Source organism: Suricata suricatta, chromosome 10, assembly GCF_006229205.1.
Source record: "Suricata suricatta isolate VVHF042 chromosome 10, meerkat_22Aug2017_6uvM2_HiC, whole genome shotgun sequence".
Lineage (NCBI taxonomy): Eukaryota > Metazoa > Chordata > Mammalia > Carnivora > Herpestidae > Suricata > Suricata suricatta.
In genome coordinates, this window is record NC_043709.1 from 102433837 (window position 1) to 102453158 (window position 19322).

At 35.7% G+C, this 19322-nt stretch overlaps 1 protein-coding gene across 9 annotated transcripts in view; it reads left to right on the plus strand.

Annotated features, from left to right (window-relative positions):
* Positions 1-19322, plus strand: part of ERC1 (ELKS/RAB6-interacting/CAST family member 1) — a 516785-nt gene that overhangs the window by 123049 nt on the left and 374414 nt on the right. For all 9 annotated transcript variants that reach the window (XR_003914152.1, XM_029953456.1, XM_029953457.1 and 6 more), the window contains one exon: positions 2159-2326. Coding sequence is in view for 8 of the 9 variants with exons in the window: in XM_029953456.1 (XP_029809316.1) it covers positions 2159-2326 (168 nt within the window). In the remaining variant the exon portion in view is untranslated. The remainder of the gene's footprint in view (positions 1-2158; positions 2327-19322) is intronic.

Sequence of the window (19322 nt, forward strand, 5' to 3'; positions counted from 1 at the left end):
ATTTTATTTAGTCTCTAAAAACAGTAACATTGGTTTACTTTCTCCATTTTACTGACTAGGAAAACAAGACTTAGAGAGGTAATTTCTCAAAGACACCTTATCCTCAGGTGTAATTGCAAAGGCTTGTGTTCCTAACTTTTATGGAAAATGTGTACTTCTAAACTATGCTTTCCATTTAGAGTATTTTCTTCCTTTTTCAGTCCTTATGGTCAATATAGTATTATATGAAGATTATTTAAAAATGTAGGTGGTGAAGAAACAGGGGTTTTATATTTATCTTTAATCACGTGATTTGAAGTAGTTGGAAATTTGAGTAATCTTTAAGCTGTAATAGTTCTTTAGTTGAGGAAGTGATAACATTTTAAACATTTCTCCTGAGTATTCATTCATACAATAAGTGTGTTTTTAGTGAAGCCTGTAAAGGATGGAAAAATACTAATGTGTGTTTTGTGTTGGAAAAGGGATGTCATGAAAGATGCCACAGCAATACAGTATGTGGTAACTCCAGGGTACATGTATGTATTACAGGAGGAAGATAGCTGCCATTTACGGTCATCTTCGACTGATGTTCTTAGTGTCTTGTAGTAGTTTGCATACAGTAAGCATAGAGAAATATTTGTTGAATGAATGAATAACTAAATCTGCAAATAGAATTTTCATGCATATGAGAAAAAGGCTTGTCTTCTTGCTAAATAAGGAGAGTAAATTAGAAATTAATTTTTAGTGCTCCTTAAAAGTCTAATTTTAATTTGTTTATTTTATTTTTAAAATATTTTTCTTTATTTTTGAGAGAGGCAGAGAGAGTGAGCATGAGCAGGGAAGGGGCAGAGAGAGAGTGAGCCTGCGAGCGTGCACAGGAGACACAGAATCTGAAGCAGGCTCTAGGCTCTGAGATGTCAGCATGGAGCCTGATGCGGAAATCAAACTCATGAATGGCTAGATCATGACCTAGGCCAAAGTCAAGATGCTTAACCGCTTGAGCCACCTAGGTGCCCCAAAAGTCTAATTTTAATTAAAGTAGTATTTATTTCACACTTCCTTATGTGAAACTGTTCTCAAAATTGTCCTTTATATTAAGATTGTTATAGTAAACAATCTATAGATATGTCCAATGTAAAAAAATACAAAGTACTTTTCATTTCATCAGGAATACTGAAATTATGGACTTCCTGTTAGATTTATATTTCCAGTCATTAATCTGTTAGTGCATAGCTAGCTCCCTTGCTCGGCACTTAGATAGAATGTAAAAACAATTCTGATTTTTGTTTATTTGAGGTACATTTACAGTAATAGAGTATTTAGGTTCTGGGATATAATTGTGATGTTTGAAATAAAAGTTTTTTACAGTTAAGATGAGAAATTTATGGATGAATGGGCATCTTTTGACTTACTCTGTCAGAATAATTCAGATTCAAATTACACATATAGATTCTTACAGGATGAGCTTTTATGCATTTAAGTCATATACTTTTATCCATTTAGTTGGTATGACATGTTTTAGATGATAGAACTTTGTTGGTGGAATGTTTTTTTTTAGGTCAGTATCCCTAACTCATCAAAATTTTGTGATTTCTAAAAGGTACAGGTGTACAATGCCTTAAAACACTAATGGTGTCTTTTTAAGATAAGGATTTTATATAATTTTTTGTTTGTGAATGAAAAAATAAGTATACTAGCAGCAGCTTTTGAATTTCACCTTAAATAGCAAATGCTAGGATGTTTTCTTTTTTCCTTCTGTTTTATTTCTGCACTAATCCTGCTTTATGTTTTAAGAGGTCTGACTTAATAAAATGAAAACTATTTGATCGGCACAGTAGTATTCAGGTGCTTCCTGCTATCTCACAGTAGTCTAATTGAACTGGGATTTTTCTCTCTGTTCTTTTTCTAAGGGATTTTGAAGAGTATTTAGGAAACACAATAATTGAAAACTGGAATATCCCTATTTGTTGAAAACCTGTTATTTTTTTGTTTTCATTTTTGTTTTTGTGGTGGGTGGTTATCCAAGATTAGATAATACAAAAAGATGAATTGTGTTTTGTCATAACAATAATGCTATTTTTAGTTTCATATTTTGTGACTCATCTATCAGAAAGATTCAGATCAAAGGTGGTGGTTTCATTTCTTTTTTACTTACAGTGTTCTATTTTTTTCCCTCTAGATTGGTCAGGTGAAGCAGGAGCTGTCCAGAAAGGACACAGAACTACTAGCTCTACAGACAAAGCTAGAAACACTCACAAACCAGTTCTCAGACAGTAAGCAACACATTGAAGTGCTGAAGGAGTCCTTGACTGCTAAAGAACAAAGGGCTGCCATCCTACAGACTGAGGTAAAATGAATTCTGAAATTTTCAGGGAGCCAATTCCATGGCACCTTCACATGTGTGTTACTTGTGCTGTTTTTGCTATACTAAGATTTGGGAGATACGAATAATGTGATGATTCTTTAGCAGTGTGATCAGTTACTGTAGTAAAAATGTAACTATCTTGTTTCAGTTGTTCTTAGAACCAACAGATTAAATCTGGTGCAGTTTATGTATGTTTTTCTTTAAACGTTCCCTAAGTTTGTACTTCTAACATTATGAAATGTAAAGGTACTTGTAAAAAAAAGAAATCTAAATGAATATTTTGTTCTGACCCATGTGAATCTTCTAGTCATGAATAGACAGCAAGATTGGTTACTCAGTGTTTAGATTATGAAGTGTTCTTAATTTTTGATATAATGAATAGTTTTATGTAGGCAAACTGCAGAATCTAGAAGTGTTTTAGATAGATCTAAAACTATACATCGTTAGACAATGGCCTTCATGTTCTGTTTGAAAATAAAGTTAGTATTTTTAGAAATCTTAGATTATTTAGTTTTTCAGCCCTGATTTTAGGTAGGAATACCCTCAATCCATACAGATGAGAATTTCATATTTTTAATGATCAAAGAGAACCAACTGATGATGTTGTTTTGATTTACTATCTTAAATATTTTTTTAAAGATATAGTAGGTAGGGAGTTTAGGTAGAAATAGGTAAGTAGTTCTGCTTTATAGAAGAAAAATCAAGCATCCAATATGGATTAGTTTTTTCTTTTTCATTTAAAGATAGGTAAATAAGGGCATAGTTAGATGGAAAAGAGGAATTAGGAGTAAAAAGAAGGCATAAAAACAGAAGACTGAGAATCTTCAAGTGAGGAGGAATGGGTAATATTTTATTTTTGTACAGTTTGGGATTTTGTTGAAAATTAGGGATTTGGATGATATATTTGTAATTTTCCTGACAGCCTATACTGTTGCTATTTCAGTCGTGTCTCATGTTATCATATCAGCTTCATTCTCCCTCACAGGGATATTTTGGATAAAATTAGGTTTTGGTTCTAGGGTCATGGTTTGAAATTCAGCTTTACCACTTATTCTCAGGTCCATGATTCTGGGCATGTTATTTAACGTCATTGCGCCTCACTTTCCCCACATCTATAACATGACGAAAATAGGAGTGTCTGCCTCATCAGCCTAGTGCCTGGCACACACTCAAGTCTGTCTGTTATTGTCATCATGGTAGCTATTGTAATAAAATCAGCTGATATATTTAAATGCTGAAAATACTGAGAACACAGTTGGTTTTGTTTTCATTAGTATGAACTTTGTTTAGAAGATCTACTCTTTCATGTTTTTATTAAGCTAATTTTATGTTTATCCAGGGAATTGCAAATATAAAATTATCTGGGAAATGCTACCTGCAAAGTTACTAATTTTTGGCTTTATTAGAATTTTTCACCCCAGTAACGTGTGCATGCAGTACTGCGAAAGGGTCAGAAGAGGGTGCCAGTGTTTTAGAGGTGAGCCTATGTCCAACTTTACTACTGTCGGCATTGGCTGGTGGAGGCAAGTGTGTGCATCAGAGAACCAGGCAGTTAGTTAATGATAATGCAAACCTTTAAAAGCTTGTCCGAGTCTAATGAACTACTTTTTCCTCTTGGCAATCCATCCTTTTCTTTGTACCCCTCTCAAATAATGTTCTTATTTGCTAGGTCTCACACAGATGGGCTTGTGATTGATTTCTTATACATAGAAGAGTAAAAACTGTATTTGTGGTCATTCTTGAATGGTTCTTATATTTGTTTTTAGTCATTGTGGAAGAAACTGAGTTTCAGTGATTACACCTATAAGTTACTAGAACAAATTGCTTAAATATGACCATCTCATTTGAAAAGATGACAGTGTAAAAGCTAATGTCCTTTGAGTCTAGGATGATTATATGAATGTGATATGCCTATTTGTTAGCATGTACTTTTTTCCCCCCCTCAAATTACTCTGGTGAATTTGACCAGGGTTACTTTTTCCAAAGCATCTTTCTTATGAAAGCCCAATAAAAGGCAGTTTGAACCAGTTCTTTGAAAATTCTCACACAAGTGTTCTATAATTTGCTCTTGAATGATCTTGTTCTCATTTCTGCAGCTGTCTTGGACTTTGATCTAATTCTCACATCACTAAAGTAAGCATGTATGAAAAAGAACATGGATCAAGGAGTTTTTAAAAAATCCTTAAAGAAAAAATGGGATATGGAAAAATATGATTTTTTTTTTCTTTTCCTGTTCATGGTCCAGGGAATGAGGCCCTCTTGTGTTGGGTAGTGCACAATATATATATAGTATCTCTGGAATTGCTGTTTTATGAACATCTCTTCTAATCTATTGACCTTCACAGAGGTGGTCTGGATTTAGTAACACAGTGGTTAAAGCATGGGCTTTGGAGTCAGACCTATATTTGAAATATAACTGTTTATATTCATTAGTTATGTGAACTTGGATAAATTACTTTACCTCTTTAATCCTTCATTTCCTCATTTGTAAATGAGGCTAATAATAGTACCAACTTTCTAAGGTTTTTGTGGCTAAGAATAGATGTTTAATTATGTAACTCTCCTCTGAATTTAGAGGGAAATATTAAGCAGTTTATAAGTACTTTTATTTTATTTGATCTCTATTATTTTATGTGATCCTCAGATTAATGGTATGGATTAGGCAAGATAAGGATGGTTGTTTTTTTTTGTTGTTGTTGAGAGTTACATGAAGTTTTAAATTAGCACATTACTTTAAAATTTTTTTTTAACATTTATTTATTTTTGAGAGACAGAGGGACAGTGTGATCAGGGGAGGGGCAGAGAGAGAGAGGGAGACACAGAATCTGAAGCAGGTTCCAGGCTCTGAACTAGCTGACAGGACAGAACTCAAAGCAGGGCTCAAACTCATGAACTATGAGATCATGACCTGAGCCGAAACTGGACGCTTAACCAACTGAGCCACCCAGGCGCCCCAAATTAGCACATTACTTTTGATTGCCCTGGGACTTTCAGTACTGGTTATCATGTTTTCAGGACATTTTCTATTTTATGCCCACTTTCTTGTTTCTAAGTCTTGATGACATACCATGGACCTTACAATGAATTTATTTTCTGTTTGAGTTCTCAATGAGCAGAGCTGATTTTACCAGTATGTTAAAATAATGGAAACCTTATTGCCTCAAAGTAGTACAATTTTTTTCTTCCCCAGAACATTTAATTTTAGAATTCTATTTATTTCTTATTTTTTAACGTTTATTTATTTTGAAAGAGAGAAAGAGAGTGTGCCCATGCAGACAAGCGGGCAGAGAGAGGGGGAGAGAATCCCAAGCAGGCTCCATGCTCAGTGCAGAGCCTGATGTAGGGCTTGATCTCACAAACTCTGAGATCATGACTTGAGCCAAAATCAAGAGTCAGATGATAGATACTCAGGCACCCCTAGAGTTTTGTTTATTGTAGGTGAATGTTATCATCCATTTGTTACTGACAGTTTATTGGAAGTGGTGTTTCTTTCATAGGTGGTCAGAGATTCAGCATCCAGCACAAAGTAAAGAACTGCCCTGGCACTAGCATGTTTAGGCACTGGAGCTTGGGCACTTTGTTTGACATGCACCTTCTGCTTGCATTCCCAACCCAGTGCCCCAATATGCTGTGCTCTTCAGGCTAGAGTTTTGACTTCCTCAGCATACTTAGAGTTAGTAATACATCCTTAGGGCTAGAGTGCATTTGAGAGAACATCTAGTTAAAAAACATATCTGAAAGCATTGAATGCTTTCTGTGTATCGTGCAGAGGTGTATACTTTCTTTCATTTTCTTAGTTAATCCTTACAGTAATCTAGCAAATAAGAATTGTCATAATATTTTATAGATGGCACACTGAAGCTAAGAGAGATCGAGGTTATATGACTTATGCCTGGGGTTCAGAGCCTGATCAGCTGAAACTCTAAAACTTCTGTTCTTGATCATAATGCTATAATGCCTCCTTGTGAGAAATCTTGATATATGTGTATATATGAAACAACTCAGAATAAAGGATGATTTGGCATCATGTGGTGGCTTGGGATATTTTTCAGTGACTGTTTCCCTCCCATTGTTCTAGGTGGGTCATTGCTCCATTACCATTGTGAGCAGTGTTTAGCCTGGTAAGGTAGTGGTGGGGGCAGGTACTGCAGTATAACATTGGTGTGGTTTCAAGTGAGCTTGTGAAGACGGCTTGTCTAGCTTCTGAGCACCCTCTTCTTCCTTCACATTCCCTCTATACCTGAGTAGAAGATCATTTTAGAAAAAGAGTGTTGGCAGATAGAGGTACATATTATTATACCAGAGACTCTCAGATCTGGGGGGCTTCCTGCCCACCACCATCAGTCTCCCAACTCCAAATGGTGAATTAGCACTGTTCACAGTGGTGAACATATCTTGTTTGTTGAGATGCTGATAATGATAAACTTAAGAAAATGCCAGGAAAATATCAGTGTAAGTATAGCTGTTAATATACGAGGGGAATAAAAACAGTGTATACATTTCAAATCTTCAGTATAAAACTTGGTCTAATGGAGAATAGAAAAGAATGGGGGAGTGAGGATGGGGAAACAAGATGGTATGTAGACACCATGAAAAATGTTGACCACAATGGTATGAATATGGGAAAGACAACATATGAAATGAATTAAACATAGATTAAAATACAGACCTCGAGGTTCCTGGATGGCTCAGTTGGTTAAACATCTAGTTCTTGGTTTTGGCCCAGGTCATGATCTCACAGTTCGTGGGCTCAAGCTCTGCTTCAGGCTCTGTGCCATCAGCGTGGAGCCTGCTTGGTATTCTCTATCTCCCTTTCTCTCTTCCCCCTTCCTAACCCCACCACTTTCACTTTTTCACTCTCTCTTTAAATAAATAAATTTTAAAAATAAATTTAAAAAATACATGTCAATTGGGTTAAAAAATAAGATATAGAAATATATTGTCAGTAAGAGTTAAGCATAAAACAACAAAAGCAGAATTAAAAATAAAAAATGGAAAAAATAAAAAATAAAAGGTTTATCAAGAAAATATGCCCTTCCATTTATTTTAATATTAATTAAATTATCTTTTAAGGCAGAGAAGTTATAAAGCACACAGAACAATGTTATGTACTGATAAAAAGAGCAGTAGATCAAGAAGATATATGATTGTGAGCACTAATGCATCTAACAACATTGCCTTTAAGTATATAAAACAACAGTGTTGAGAATTAGATAAAATCAGCAATTGCAGTTGCTCATTAGTATAGGTTCCTTTCAGAATATGATCAAAGAAACAAAAGTAAAAAAACAATTTAAAATATTTCAACATTAATAAGCTCAAATAGGTATTCTGTAGAATATTATACTAACAAATACAGAATACACTTTTAAAGAACTTCTTGAATAGTGATAAAAATCAAATGTGCTAGTCCACAGAGGAAATGTCAAAATTCCCAAGAATTAAAATCACATGTACTATGTTCTTTGATGCCAGTGTAGCAAAATTAGAAATCAGTAATGAAGGGGTGCCTGGGTGGCTCAGTTGGTTGAATGTCCAGCTTCAATTCAGGTCATGATCTCACAGTTCATGAGGTCAAGCCCCACATTGTGCTCTGTGCTGACTATGCAGAGCCTGGAGCCTGCTTTGGATTCTGTGTCTCCCTCTCTTTCTGCCCCTCCCCCACTCACACACTCTCTTTCTAAAATAAATTTTAAAAACTTCAGTAATGAAGAATTGCAACATAAAACTACTATAAATTTGGAATCTAAAAATGTATTTTTTAAAGCATAATCGACACATGATGTGACATTAAGTTCCAAGTGTACAACTAAATGATTTGTTTATACATTATGCTGTGTCTACCACAAGTATAGTTACCATCTGTCCCATTACATTGTTGTTACAGTATCATTGTATTCCTTATGCTGTGCATTTATTCCTTTGACTTACTTACTCCATATCTAGAAGTTTGTACCTCTCACTCCCCTTCACCCAATTTGCCTAAGTCCCCACTCCCCTGCCCTCTGGCAACCATCAGTTTGTCTTCTGTATTTATAGGTCTGATTCTGCTTTTTTGGTTTTATTCATTTTTTTAGATGCCTTTGAGGAGTAGAATTGTATGGTATTTGTCTTAGTCTGACTTACTTCACTTAGCATAGTACTCTCTAGGTCCATTCATATTATCTCAAATGGCATGGTCTCATCCTTTTTATGGCTGTGTAATATTTCATTGTATATATATCATGTTTTCCTTATGCATTTGTCTATTGATGAACACTTAGATTACTTCCATATCTTGGCTATTGGAAATAATGCTGCAGTAAACATAGGGGTGTGTATATCTTTTTGAATTAATGTTGAAAATATACTACTTAATGACTGTGGGTTGAAGGAGACTAGAATAGAAAGCACAAAAAAATCTGTGGGATATAACTAATCCTCTAGTATCTAGAGGGAATTGTCTAGTTTTTATGTTTATTAGAAAACAATGACGAATAAATGCAAATAAGTTAGGTATCTAAATTAGGAAACTAGGGAAAAAATAATTAAAACCAAAGAAACAGTAAAATGGATGGTAACAGATACTAAGTCAGCAATCCTTAGGGTATAAAATAAACTGAGTTGTTTTAGAACGGATAATCAGATAGGAACATCTCTTACAGAATGATAAAGTAGTAACTACTAGTACCATGGAATTTAAAATTAATAAAATACATTTATAAGCAATTTTATTCTAATAAGCTTGAAAATATAGAACAAATAAATACATTTCTGGAAAATATGACAAAATAGGTTCAGGAAATAATAGAAAACATGAACAGTAATCATTATAGAAAATTAAAATGGTAATCAGCCTCAACCCTTCTAAATACTTGACTCAGATGGCTTGCCAGAAGAACTTTATAAAAAATTAAAAAATAATCATTTTTTATATTTATTTTTTTCCAAAACATAGAAAAGGCAAGAAAGCCCAAGACTCTACAAGAGGATATGAAGAAAAAAAAAGTAAATTAAGAGAGATCTATTGTTATCAATAAATGGTATAGTTTAATACTGTAAGGACATCAATTCTTCCCAAGTTAGTATTTATATATTTTTCAATTCTGATGAAAATACTCAGCAGTAGTTTTTTAGAAACTCATTTTACTTTAAGTTTTACCTGGATACGTTATGACAAGATGTATCATTTCACTTATGTATGGCACCTAGAGAAATCAGATTCATAAAGATGGAAGTAGAATGGTGGTGGTTGAGCTGGGAAGAGTGGAGGTGGTTTTTTTTGTTTGTTTGGGTTTTTTTTGTTTGTTTTGTTTTTTTAATGGTACAGAGTTTTGTAAGATGGAAGGAGTTCTGGAGATTGGTAACAGCATTGTAAATGTACTGAACACCACTGACCTATACACTTAAAAATGATGAAGATGGGAAATTTTATGGTGTGTGTATCTTACTGCAATTGAAAAAATTTTAAAATATATGGACACATAAAGCTATTCTAACATTAAGGTGAAGAAAAAGAAAAAAAGATGGGTGGATCTGCCCTAATTGATCTGAAAATATACCACAGAACCATAAACGAAACCAAACATGCACCCCAGAATCGTGTAGTACTGGCATAGAAATGGGCAAATAGACCAGTGGGAAAAAAGAGTTTAGACATGTATATAGATGGCACCATCATAAACTAGTGCAAATTAAAAGAGTGTTAGAAAACTGAAATATAGAGAATGAAATTGACCACCTATCACATGCCAGATAAAACAGTGGACTCCATCTTGATTAAAGACCTCAGTGTGAAAGGCAAACCTATAAGGCTAATCAATGAAAATGTATCTTAGGATACATTTAAGATACATTTTAAGTGAAACCTTCAAATTAAAGTATTTCCATTTAAGAAAGAACACTACTGGCAAAGTTAACAAATGTGTGACTGATTAGGAGAAGATATTTTCACTGCCTCCCAAAATAACAAAGATTGGAATATAGAATAAAAAAAGATGCTTACAAATCAGTAAGAAAAAGAGACTGTAGGTTGAGAGAGAGGATTTAAGTAGGCAGTTAACAAACAAGGAAGCCTAAGTGGTTAGCAAATAAATATAGCATGGGATCCTCAGTCTCATTAGTAAAGAAAAATGGAAATTTTAGAGACCATGAAATGATACATTCTGTTGCTCAAATTGGTAGAAATTAGAAAATGAGTTAATATTCAGTGCTTGTAAGGTATTTGTGCTAACAGGTACATAGGTATCGTAGCTGGCTCCCACTGGTTCACAGGAGGATGGACACAGGGGTGTTCACTGCAGAACAAGGAATTAAAGGCAGCCCCAGTGTTCTTTCTAGAGAGGTTGGATAAGTAAGACACAGTGGATATATACCATGGAATACTATGTAATAGTCAAAAGCTGTGATCTTAGAAATAACCATAGGGTCATGGATATATATATTTTTAGAAGAGATAGAATGAGGTATATAGCATTCATTTGAATTTAAAAATGTATAAAAAAATAAGCCCTCTATATTTTTAAGTTAATACATATTGTTACATATTAAATATATTAGAAATGCTGCATATTGAAGGAGGAATGGATGAATATTGGATGTGGACGGAAAATAATAAGGCACGATAGAACTTTGCATGCGTCAATGATAGTTTTAAGTGAATTAAAGATACAGAGTACTTTTGTTCTTTCTCCAAGTTGATGAAAGTGTGAAACCAGTAATTCTGACTTTGTAACTACTGTGAGATCTGTTGGATATGGTGTATTTACCACATTGATTCTCAGAGTTGCTTTGGATTTCTCTCTCTGACAGGGCAGATGTCTCTGTTTTTTCTCATCCCTTCTGACACTGAACATCTGTTAATAAGGACTCTAAGTAGGGTTGTTCTGAAGGGTTATTCTTTTGGTAACTAAGGGGCTCCGATTTTAATGCTGACATGCGGAGAGCAGACGTTGGCCCTAAATGGGGAAACTGAGACTCCTGTGCAAATCTAGGACTTCCCTGAGAAAAAAGTGGACTAGAAAAAAATTAATCCTACCAGTATTGATATTAGAAACTGACTTACTCACCTGGTCTTAGAGTTGGAGAAAAGGTATCTTCTCATGAGCTTTGAGTTTGAATATGCACAGCTGCTGTCAACATAGATTTCAGCCTAGTCCGCACAGAGTCCCACAGATAAGAGCCCTGCTTAGAATGAACTTACTATCCCACATTAGTTAATCACCTGTGGAATTTAATGTATTCTGAACCAACATCAGAAGTATGATTAGACCCTTAGGAACATTGGCTAATAGAATGAGACCATAACTGAAATGATTACACTAAGGGATAAGCAAGCATAGACGCACTCTTTAGAATGGAAGATAAAATAATAACTTGTTGGGCTGTTGTTTCAGGACTATTGAGAGTAAAAGCTGAGGCAGTGTTTTAACAGGCAGCACTCGCTGTAGTTGTTCAGTGTCTTTTAGTCTTGGCTTTGCCACTTGTTATGTAAGTTTATGCTTTCTGTGCTTCAGTTTCCTCATTTGTGCAAAGAATAATAGCATTACCTCTTAGAATGTTGTGAGAGTTAAATGAGTTAATGCACGCACAAATAACACTCAGTAAATATTACCATTGTTATATAATGAAGGAAGGATTAAAACATGAGCAAAGGGCAAAATGCCATAAACAATACCAGGCAGATTATTAAAGAACAAAACAGGGTTTTAGTTATGAAATATGGAATAACTAGGGGGCTCAGTCAGTTAAGCATCTGACTCTTGATCTTGGCTCAAGTCATGAGCTCATGGTTTGTGAGTTTGAGCCCTGTATCAGGCTCCATGCTGACAGTGTGGAGCCTGCTTGGGATTCCCTCTCTCCTTCTCTCTCTCCCCCTCCCATGCACTTTCTCTCTCTTAAATAAATTAATATTAAAAAAAAAGAAATATACAGTAACTAAAGTGAAAAAACAGTATAGTAGTTAAACTGGAAATTAGAGCTGCAGAGACAGTAAGTCAGAAAATAACATCTGAGGGGATCCAGAGAGCAATAGGACACATAAAAAGATAGGAATTAAAGAGAAGTCTGTTGAAGTAGAACTCTAACATATAGATGGGAGTTTCAAAAGGGGAAGATAGAGGAAATGGGAGGCAATATTAAAAGAGATAATTGCTGAGAATATTTCTGACCAGATGATAGGAGTAAGCCTTCGGTTTAGGAGCAAGTAATTCTTGAGCAAGAAGATTTTCTCATTTACTGTAAATCACAATGAAACCATAGATAAACTGATCTTAATAGCCCCCAGAAATTTGGGGCACTTGAGTGGTTCAGTCTAATTGTCTGACTCTTGATTTTGGCTCAGGTCATGATCTCATGGTTTGTGGGTTTGAGCCCTGTGTTGGGCTCCACACCATCAGTGTGGAGCTGGCTTGAGATTCTCTCTCTCCCTCTCTCTCTGCCCTTCCCCCACTCACTCTCACTCTCTCTCAAAATAAATAAATAAACATTAAGGAAAAAAAGCCACTAGAGAGGAAAGATAATTTACCTATGAAGGATTAACAGACCAACAGTGGGCTCTACAACAGCAACAACAAGAACAAGAGAGAATATGGTAGAGCAAAATCTTCAAAGTTCAATGAAAAACTTTGGCAACTCATAATTCTTTTTTTTTTAATTAAAAAAAAAAATGTTTATTTTTGACGGGGCGGCGGGGCAGAGAGAGAGGGAGACACAGAATCCAAAACAGGCTCCAGGCTCTGAGATGTCAGCATGGGGCCTGACGCAGGGCTTGAACCCACAAATTTGGAGGTCATGACCTGAGCTGAAGTCAGATTATCAACCAACTGAGCCACTCAGGCACCCAGTCAATTCGTAATTCTGAATCCAGCGAAACTATCATTTATCATTGGAAGTAGGATAAAGACTTTTTTCCAGACTACCACAGACTGAGAGTTTACTCGCTGTCGATCACTTAGAACTGCTAAAGAGAAAAAACTGTCTCTACAAAAGAACGAGTAAGATGCAATAAGTAACTGTAAGAAACAGTAGTAGAAAAGGGATATTGATGTGACAAGTAGGAAAAAAAACAATCAAATATCAGTGTAAGAAATTGCCACAAGCCTAACAACAATAGTGTCATTAATACCAGAACTCAAAAATTAATTAAGTTTATCCAGTAAAGTGAAGACTTTTGGAGAAAGATCATAAATGGTAGAGACTATCACTTACTCTGCTAGTTGGTATAATATTGCTAAATAATAGAGCAGGTGAAATTCTGCATCTAGATTGTTTTTGTCTTCTCCATCCAGAAAAATATCATAGGACTGAAAAGAGTAGGTTGAATATTTTAATAGTGGAAAAACAAAAATGAATGCCCAAGATATGTGAGAGGAGAAATTATAAGAAAGCATCCAGGAGATCTATTCAAAGTGTGATTTCCGAGATCAGCAATATCTATCTACTTGCTTAAGAACTTATTGGAAGCAAAATCTTGAGTCATACTTTAGACCTGTTGAATCGGAATCTACATTTTAAGTGTCCTCAGTCTGTAAAGTGCTGTATAATGTTTTGTTTTGTTGGCTAGGACAGTTTAAATCCCAGGTGCAAATAAAATTACTAATCAATTATTGATTATCACTTAGGAATCATGAAGATGAGAGCAGTTTTTAAGGTCAACTTTGAGCAAATGGCACTTTGATTTTCAAATAAGAGAATAAATAGGATTGCCACATCTGTGTACTTAAGCTTTTCCCTAAGTGCTATTTTTTTTTACTGTTTATTTTTGAGAGAGGGAAAGAGAGAGAGAGAGAGAGAGAGAGAGAGAGAGAGAGAGAGAGAGAGAGCGTGCGAGCGAGCGAGCGAGCGAGCATGGGTGGGGGCTGGGCAGAGAGAGAGGGAGACATAGAATCCTAAGCAAACTCCAGGCTCCAAGCTGTGAGCACAGAGCCTGACACAGGGCTCGAACTCATGGACCATGAGATCATGACCTGAGCTGAAGTCAGATGCTTAACTGACTGAGCTACCCAGGTGCTCCCTAAGTGCTATTTTAGAATGGAATATTGAAGGATCTTGAGGTGGAAATAGTCATTACTGAAAGTCAACATTAAAACTAGGTCAGCTCAGTGGCTGGGTGGCTCATTCAGTTGAGCATCTGATTTCAGCTCAGGTCCTTATCTTGCAGTTTGCAAGTTAGAGCCCCATGTCCGGCTCGCTGCTATCAGCACAGATCCCTCTTTTGGGTCCTCTGTACCCCTCTCTCTATCCCTGCCCTACTTGCGTTCTCTCTCTCTCAAAAATAAATAGAAATATTTTAAAAATTAGGCCATCTCAGGCTAATTTTATATTATTCTTATATCTGGTAAAATATATAAATATATATCATATATACATAATATGTATAAAATATAAGATTATATATCTTACATCTTATAATCCTGTATCTGTTTGGATTTCCATTCTGGAAGATGAGGAATATTTGAGAAATGTAGTAGACCTATACTCCTTCAATGCACTGGCAAGGCAGTGTAAAGACGATGGAGAAGTGTAAGCTGGACAAGATGGTAATTAGGTTTCTTAACCATAAATTGACTTTTCTCAAAAGGTGATATTTAATGATGTATGTTAACCTACATAAAAATTTCTGGTGTATTATGTATCCCTCTAACGTTGACTCTTCCTTGTTAAATATTTTTATTAAAGATAAATGAATCAGATGGAAAAAATATGGAGGAAGGATGAGTAATGTGCATGTTAGATAAGAAATTCAGTATTCCAAAATATCTTTAAAGAGTAGAGTAATGGGCTAAACCAAGCAGGATAAAAATTTAAGAGGATAACTATAAAAATCTTTAGTTTTTATCCCTCCCTCTCTCCAACAGAAAGCTAGCCAATCAACCAATCTACCAAACCCTAAAAACTGACAAGAGCACCTATATAGTGGCTGCCAGAAAATCCTTCAAAAACAAAAAACCATATGCAATCTTCATTTGTTTTGAAAGTGTCTAGAAATAAGGGTGAGGTAAACAGACGTAAAATATTGAGTTCTGGATACAGTGATTTAAAGTGATTTAAAGCATGTTTAGATGCGAAGAGTCTGAAACACGGCATATTAGGGAAGAGTTGAAGGGCAGCTTGGGAAAGAAATAGTCTTGGGAGTACATGTATCTGAATGGCTATTACGTGGCCTAAGAGATTCAATTTGGGTTGGTGGATAAAGCTGCAGAAAAAGCCCCTCCCCCCTTTTTAAAAAGAATTCTGGCTAAGAGATAGCTTTTATGCCTGGTAAAAGCAGAGTGTGGACAGCCTCTAGAGAGGAACTGTGTATCTGGGTTTTTCTGGAGGGTTCAGATACTAGAAAAGCCTGCTAAAATGGGACATAGTGTGACCCAGAATTTAGATGAGGGATTCAATCAGGTAACCTTTACAGGTCCTTCCAATGAGGAAATTGTCTCTTCCTGTGATTCTAAGGGTTTCAGACAGTTATATATATTCTGGTACCAGAATAGGGAAGTGTTACATCTCGATGTGTTGGCTTAGAGGGGTCAGGGTGGAAGAACTAGGATGCCTGACTGCCTTGCCTTATCAGATCTGCAGAGACCAACATTAACATTTCTACTGGGGCTACATAACTGAATATAGCTTATTACTATATACTTTGTATAGTTATGTTGTTTTTAGTATGAATTTTCAGGGGGGTAGAGACAATATTGACATTGTTTTTTTTAGACTAAATTTGCAACTTGTGTGTGTGTATGTGTCTGCATGTCTGCGTGAGTGAAGTACAAATAAACTGTGTGCTGTGGAATGGCACATCCATACCCTTGGCCATTGTGATGTTTCTCTTAGCTCTTCAACTTTTTGTCAAGTATGAGGCTTTAAACAGTTTGACAAAATGGCCTTTTAAAAAAAGATTTACTTGTGGATGTTGTCAGTCCTGTGGCCCAGTGCCCTTCATTCAGCTTCCATTCTAGATGAGATTAATGGGAAATATGGTGGTAGGAAATTATACTTTGTGATTTTGGGTAAATCACTTAGTTTGGGCATTGATTTCATAAGCTTTAAAATATGGAGTTTAGATTATTAATTTTTAAAAAGTTTATAAAGTACTGCCAAATGCAGAAAAAAATGCAGAAAGTAATGTAATAAACACCATCAGATTTAACCTACATTACTGTTTGACCACATTCAGTGATCTTTAAAGGAAAAGCTTCTTAAAAAAAAATCTTATTCTATTCTATTCATTTTATAGAAAGTGTGAGCAGGGGAGTGGGCTGAGAGAGAGGGGGAGGGAGGGGGAGAGAGAATGAGAATGAGAGTGAATCCCAAGCAGTCTCCACATTCAGCACAGAGCCCTACTTGGGCTTGATTCCCTGTCCCTGGGATCATGACCTGAACCATAATCAAGAGTTGGATATTCAATCATTTGAAGCACTCGGGCGCCCCAAAATCTCATTCTAAACTAAATATTCAGTGGAAGATCTGGGTTTAGTGGAATATTTTGTTAGAATCTCAGGGTTTTAGAACTGGTTGAGGTTAGGAATAAAGATTTGGAAGCTGTCACAGTGGATGTGGTGGTTAAAGCCTGGCATTGAATTGGTTTCCCCAGAGGCAGCTGTATAAAGTGAGATATGAGGAGGGGAGAATGACAGAGGATCCAGTGAAAAAAACTGAAAAGTTGTGGTCAGAGAGTTAGAAAGGAGTGAATCATGGCAAAGCCAAGAAAGGAAACAAGCCACTGTACCCATGCAATTATTACTGCTAGTGTGTATTTAGAGTCATGTATTTATTGATGTAAAATAAGATGGCTTAAGACAGTTAATAGTTTTGTGATCAGAAATGAGAGGCCAAAAGAGCAGTGTAGCTATTTTTCTGTTCATGTCCAATGGTAGAGAAAATCTTGAAGAGAAAAACCTTCTGTCTTTTTGAAGTTGGCATAACCTGTTTGCCACAGACCTTGACGCTTGGCAAGCTAGATGGATGCTGTTCCTCCAGTGCAGTTGATGTGAATAAACAAGGTCTTATTCCTCTTGCCAGGAATGGTATTAGGGTGATGATTATGTGTCCAACTCGTCTCTGAGGGGCTATCCTGAATGTGTTTTTTGTGGTTTGCAAAATGTGGACCTCACAAAATTATACTATGAACTTAGTTCACTCCAAACCGAAAGGATCAGTGTAGAAATCAGAGCAATTAATTTAGTAGTAGCAGAGTAGATTTTGTGGTTATTTTTAATCTTAGATCTCCAGACCAGCACATTTAAATTCTTCATTGCACAAAAAATGTAGACCAAGAAAAGTGTATTCGGTAAGTGATTAGAATTGAATACTTAGTAAACATAAGGTCATTTAGTAATTAGAGTATGTACTGGACTAATTTCTGTACCTAATTTTGTTATGTGAGATCTATTTTATATCAAAGCCTGCATTTCCAGCTACTCTTACACTGAAGGTTTGTATGTTTTTTTTTTTTACAAGAGTTTTCATTGATTACTTTTTTTTCAGTCACCAATTCCTGTGGGTCTCATACCTGACATTCCCTCAAAATGGCATGCAGGTATCTATGACTGGTTAGCACCGGCACATTTCCAAGGTCACTTAACTGAGTGAGGGATCTAATGTACAAATGCAGCTAGGATATATAGGTACTTTTGGTAAAGAAGCAGAAATATGAGGTCTTCTAGTTATTGCCCTATGTGATTTTGGTACTGTGCGAATGAGAAACATTTAAAAATGCTGAGCAATATATTTCTGCTGTAGTCTGATTCCTTATCCACAGATGGAAAACATTTCATTTTTTTGAAATTAATGGTGGGGAGGAACTGAGAGACCAAGAAATTAGGCAGTTAAGACTTATCTACACATTTAAATGTCTGGGCAAAATAAGAATTCAGTAATACATTTCAGGGATATTGAGTGAAATGTCTTTTAGGAGGTTGCTTTGTTTTTGCTTGTGGTTATTGGGATATGTAGTATATATGTTTGAAGTACAATATTCAGGGGAACATGGGTGGCTCAGTCAGTTAAGCATCCCACTTCCTTTGCTCAGGTTCATGAGTTTGAGCTCTGCCGTGGAGTCTACATTGACAGCATGGAGCCTGCTTGGAATTCTCTGTCTCCATCTCTCTCTGCTCCTCTCCTGTTTGCTCTCTACGTCTCTCCCTCTCAAAATAAATAAATAAACATTAAAAAAAGTAGAATATGCAGTATACAAAATACTGAGGATTTAGAAATTAAGTGCAAATGATTTATTATATGATTTATTTTTTAAAAATTTTCTGACATGTATACTTTTTAAAGACTTTGACCTCTTTAATTGTGCAGAAGGGTCAGTGGTTTCAATAAGCATCCTCTTGAATCACCGTGACTGATGCCCTGTAATGGATTCAGCTAATGGGAACCAAATCTGATATTGTCAAATAGGATTAGTAGCCACACAGGCCAGCTTGAGCTGTGCCTGAATGCCAAGTGGATAAGGGTCAGTGGGCTCTTTTGGCATCTTAAGCAGCCTGGTTGTGAATTTCATATTCCACAAAGGTTTTTGCTCTGTGGTGGCGGTCCTTTTCTCCAAATTGAATTGATACTCTGTTCTGACATTTGTCTTGTGGACCTTTTTGTTTCTTTGCATGGTAGAGTGTTTCTGATTTTAATAGGTTGGTGATGGAAACCAAGGAAATGTGAAGACTTTTGTCATCTTGCACTTTAGGAAGGACTACTGGGGAAATCACGTAATTCATCTTTTTTGTATTGAATTTTAATTCTTGTTCTGAGGTCTTTAGTGCTGAATTCAGGCACCACAACTGGACATTTTTAGTTGTAATATTTCTTGGATTCACTGGGTTTTATCTATTGTAGTTCTACTGTTTGTCAGTAAAACATTAAAAAAAATCACTTTAATCTTTTCATTTTCCAGGTCTCTGAGGAAAATTTTAAGTAGGTTGGCTGTCTTACACATGTTAAGCTTACATTTCATGTATTTAAGGGAAGAACACATTTAGGTCTTATTTGGTGTCTTTTATTTGTAATT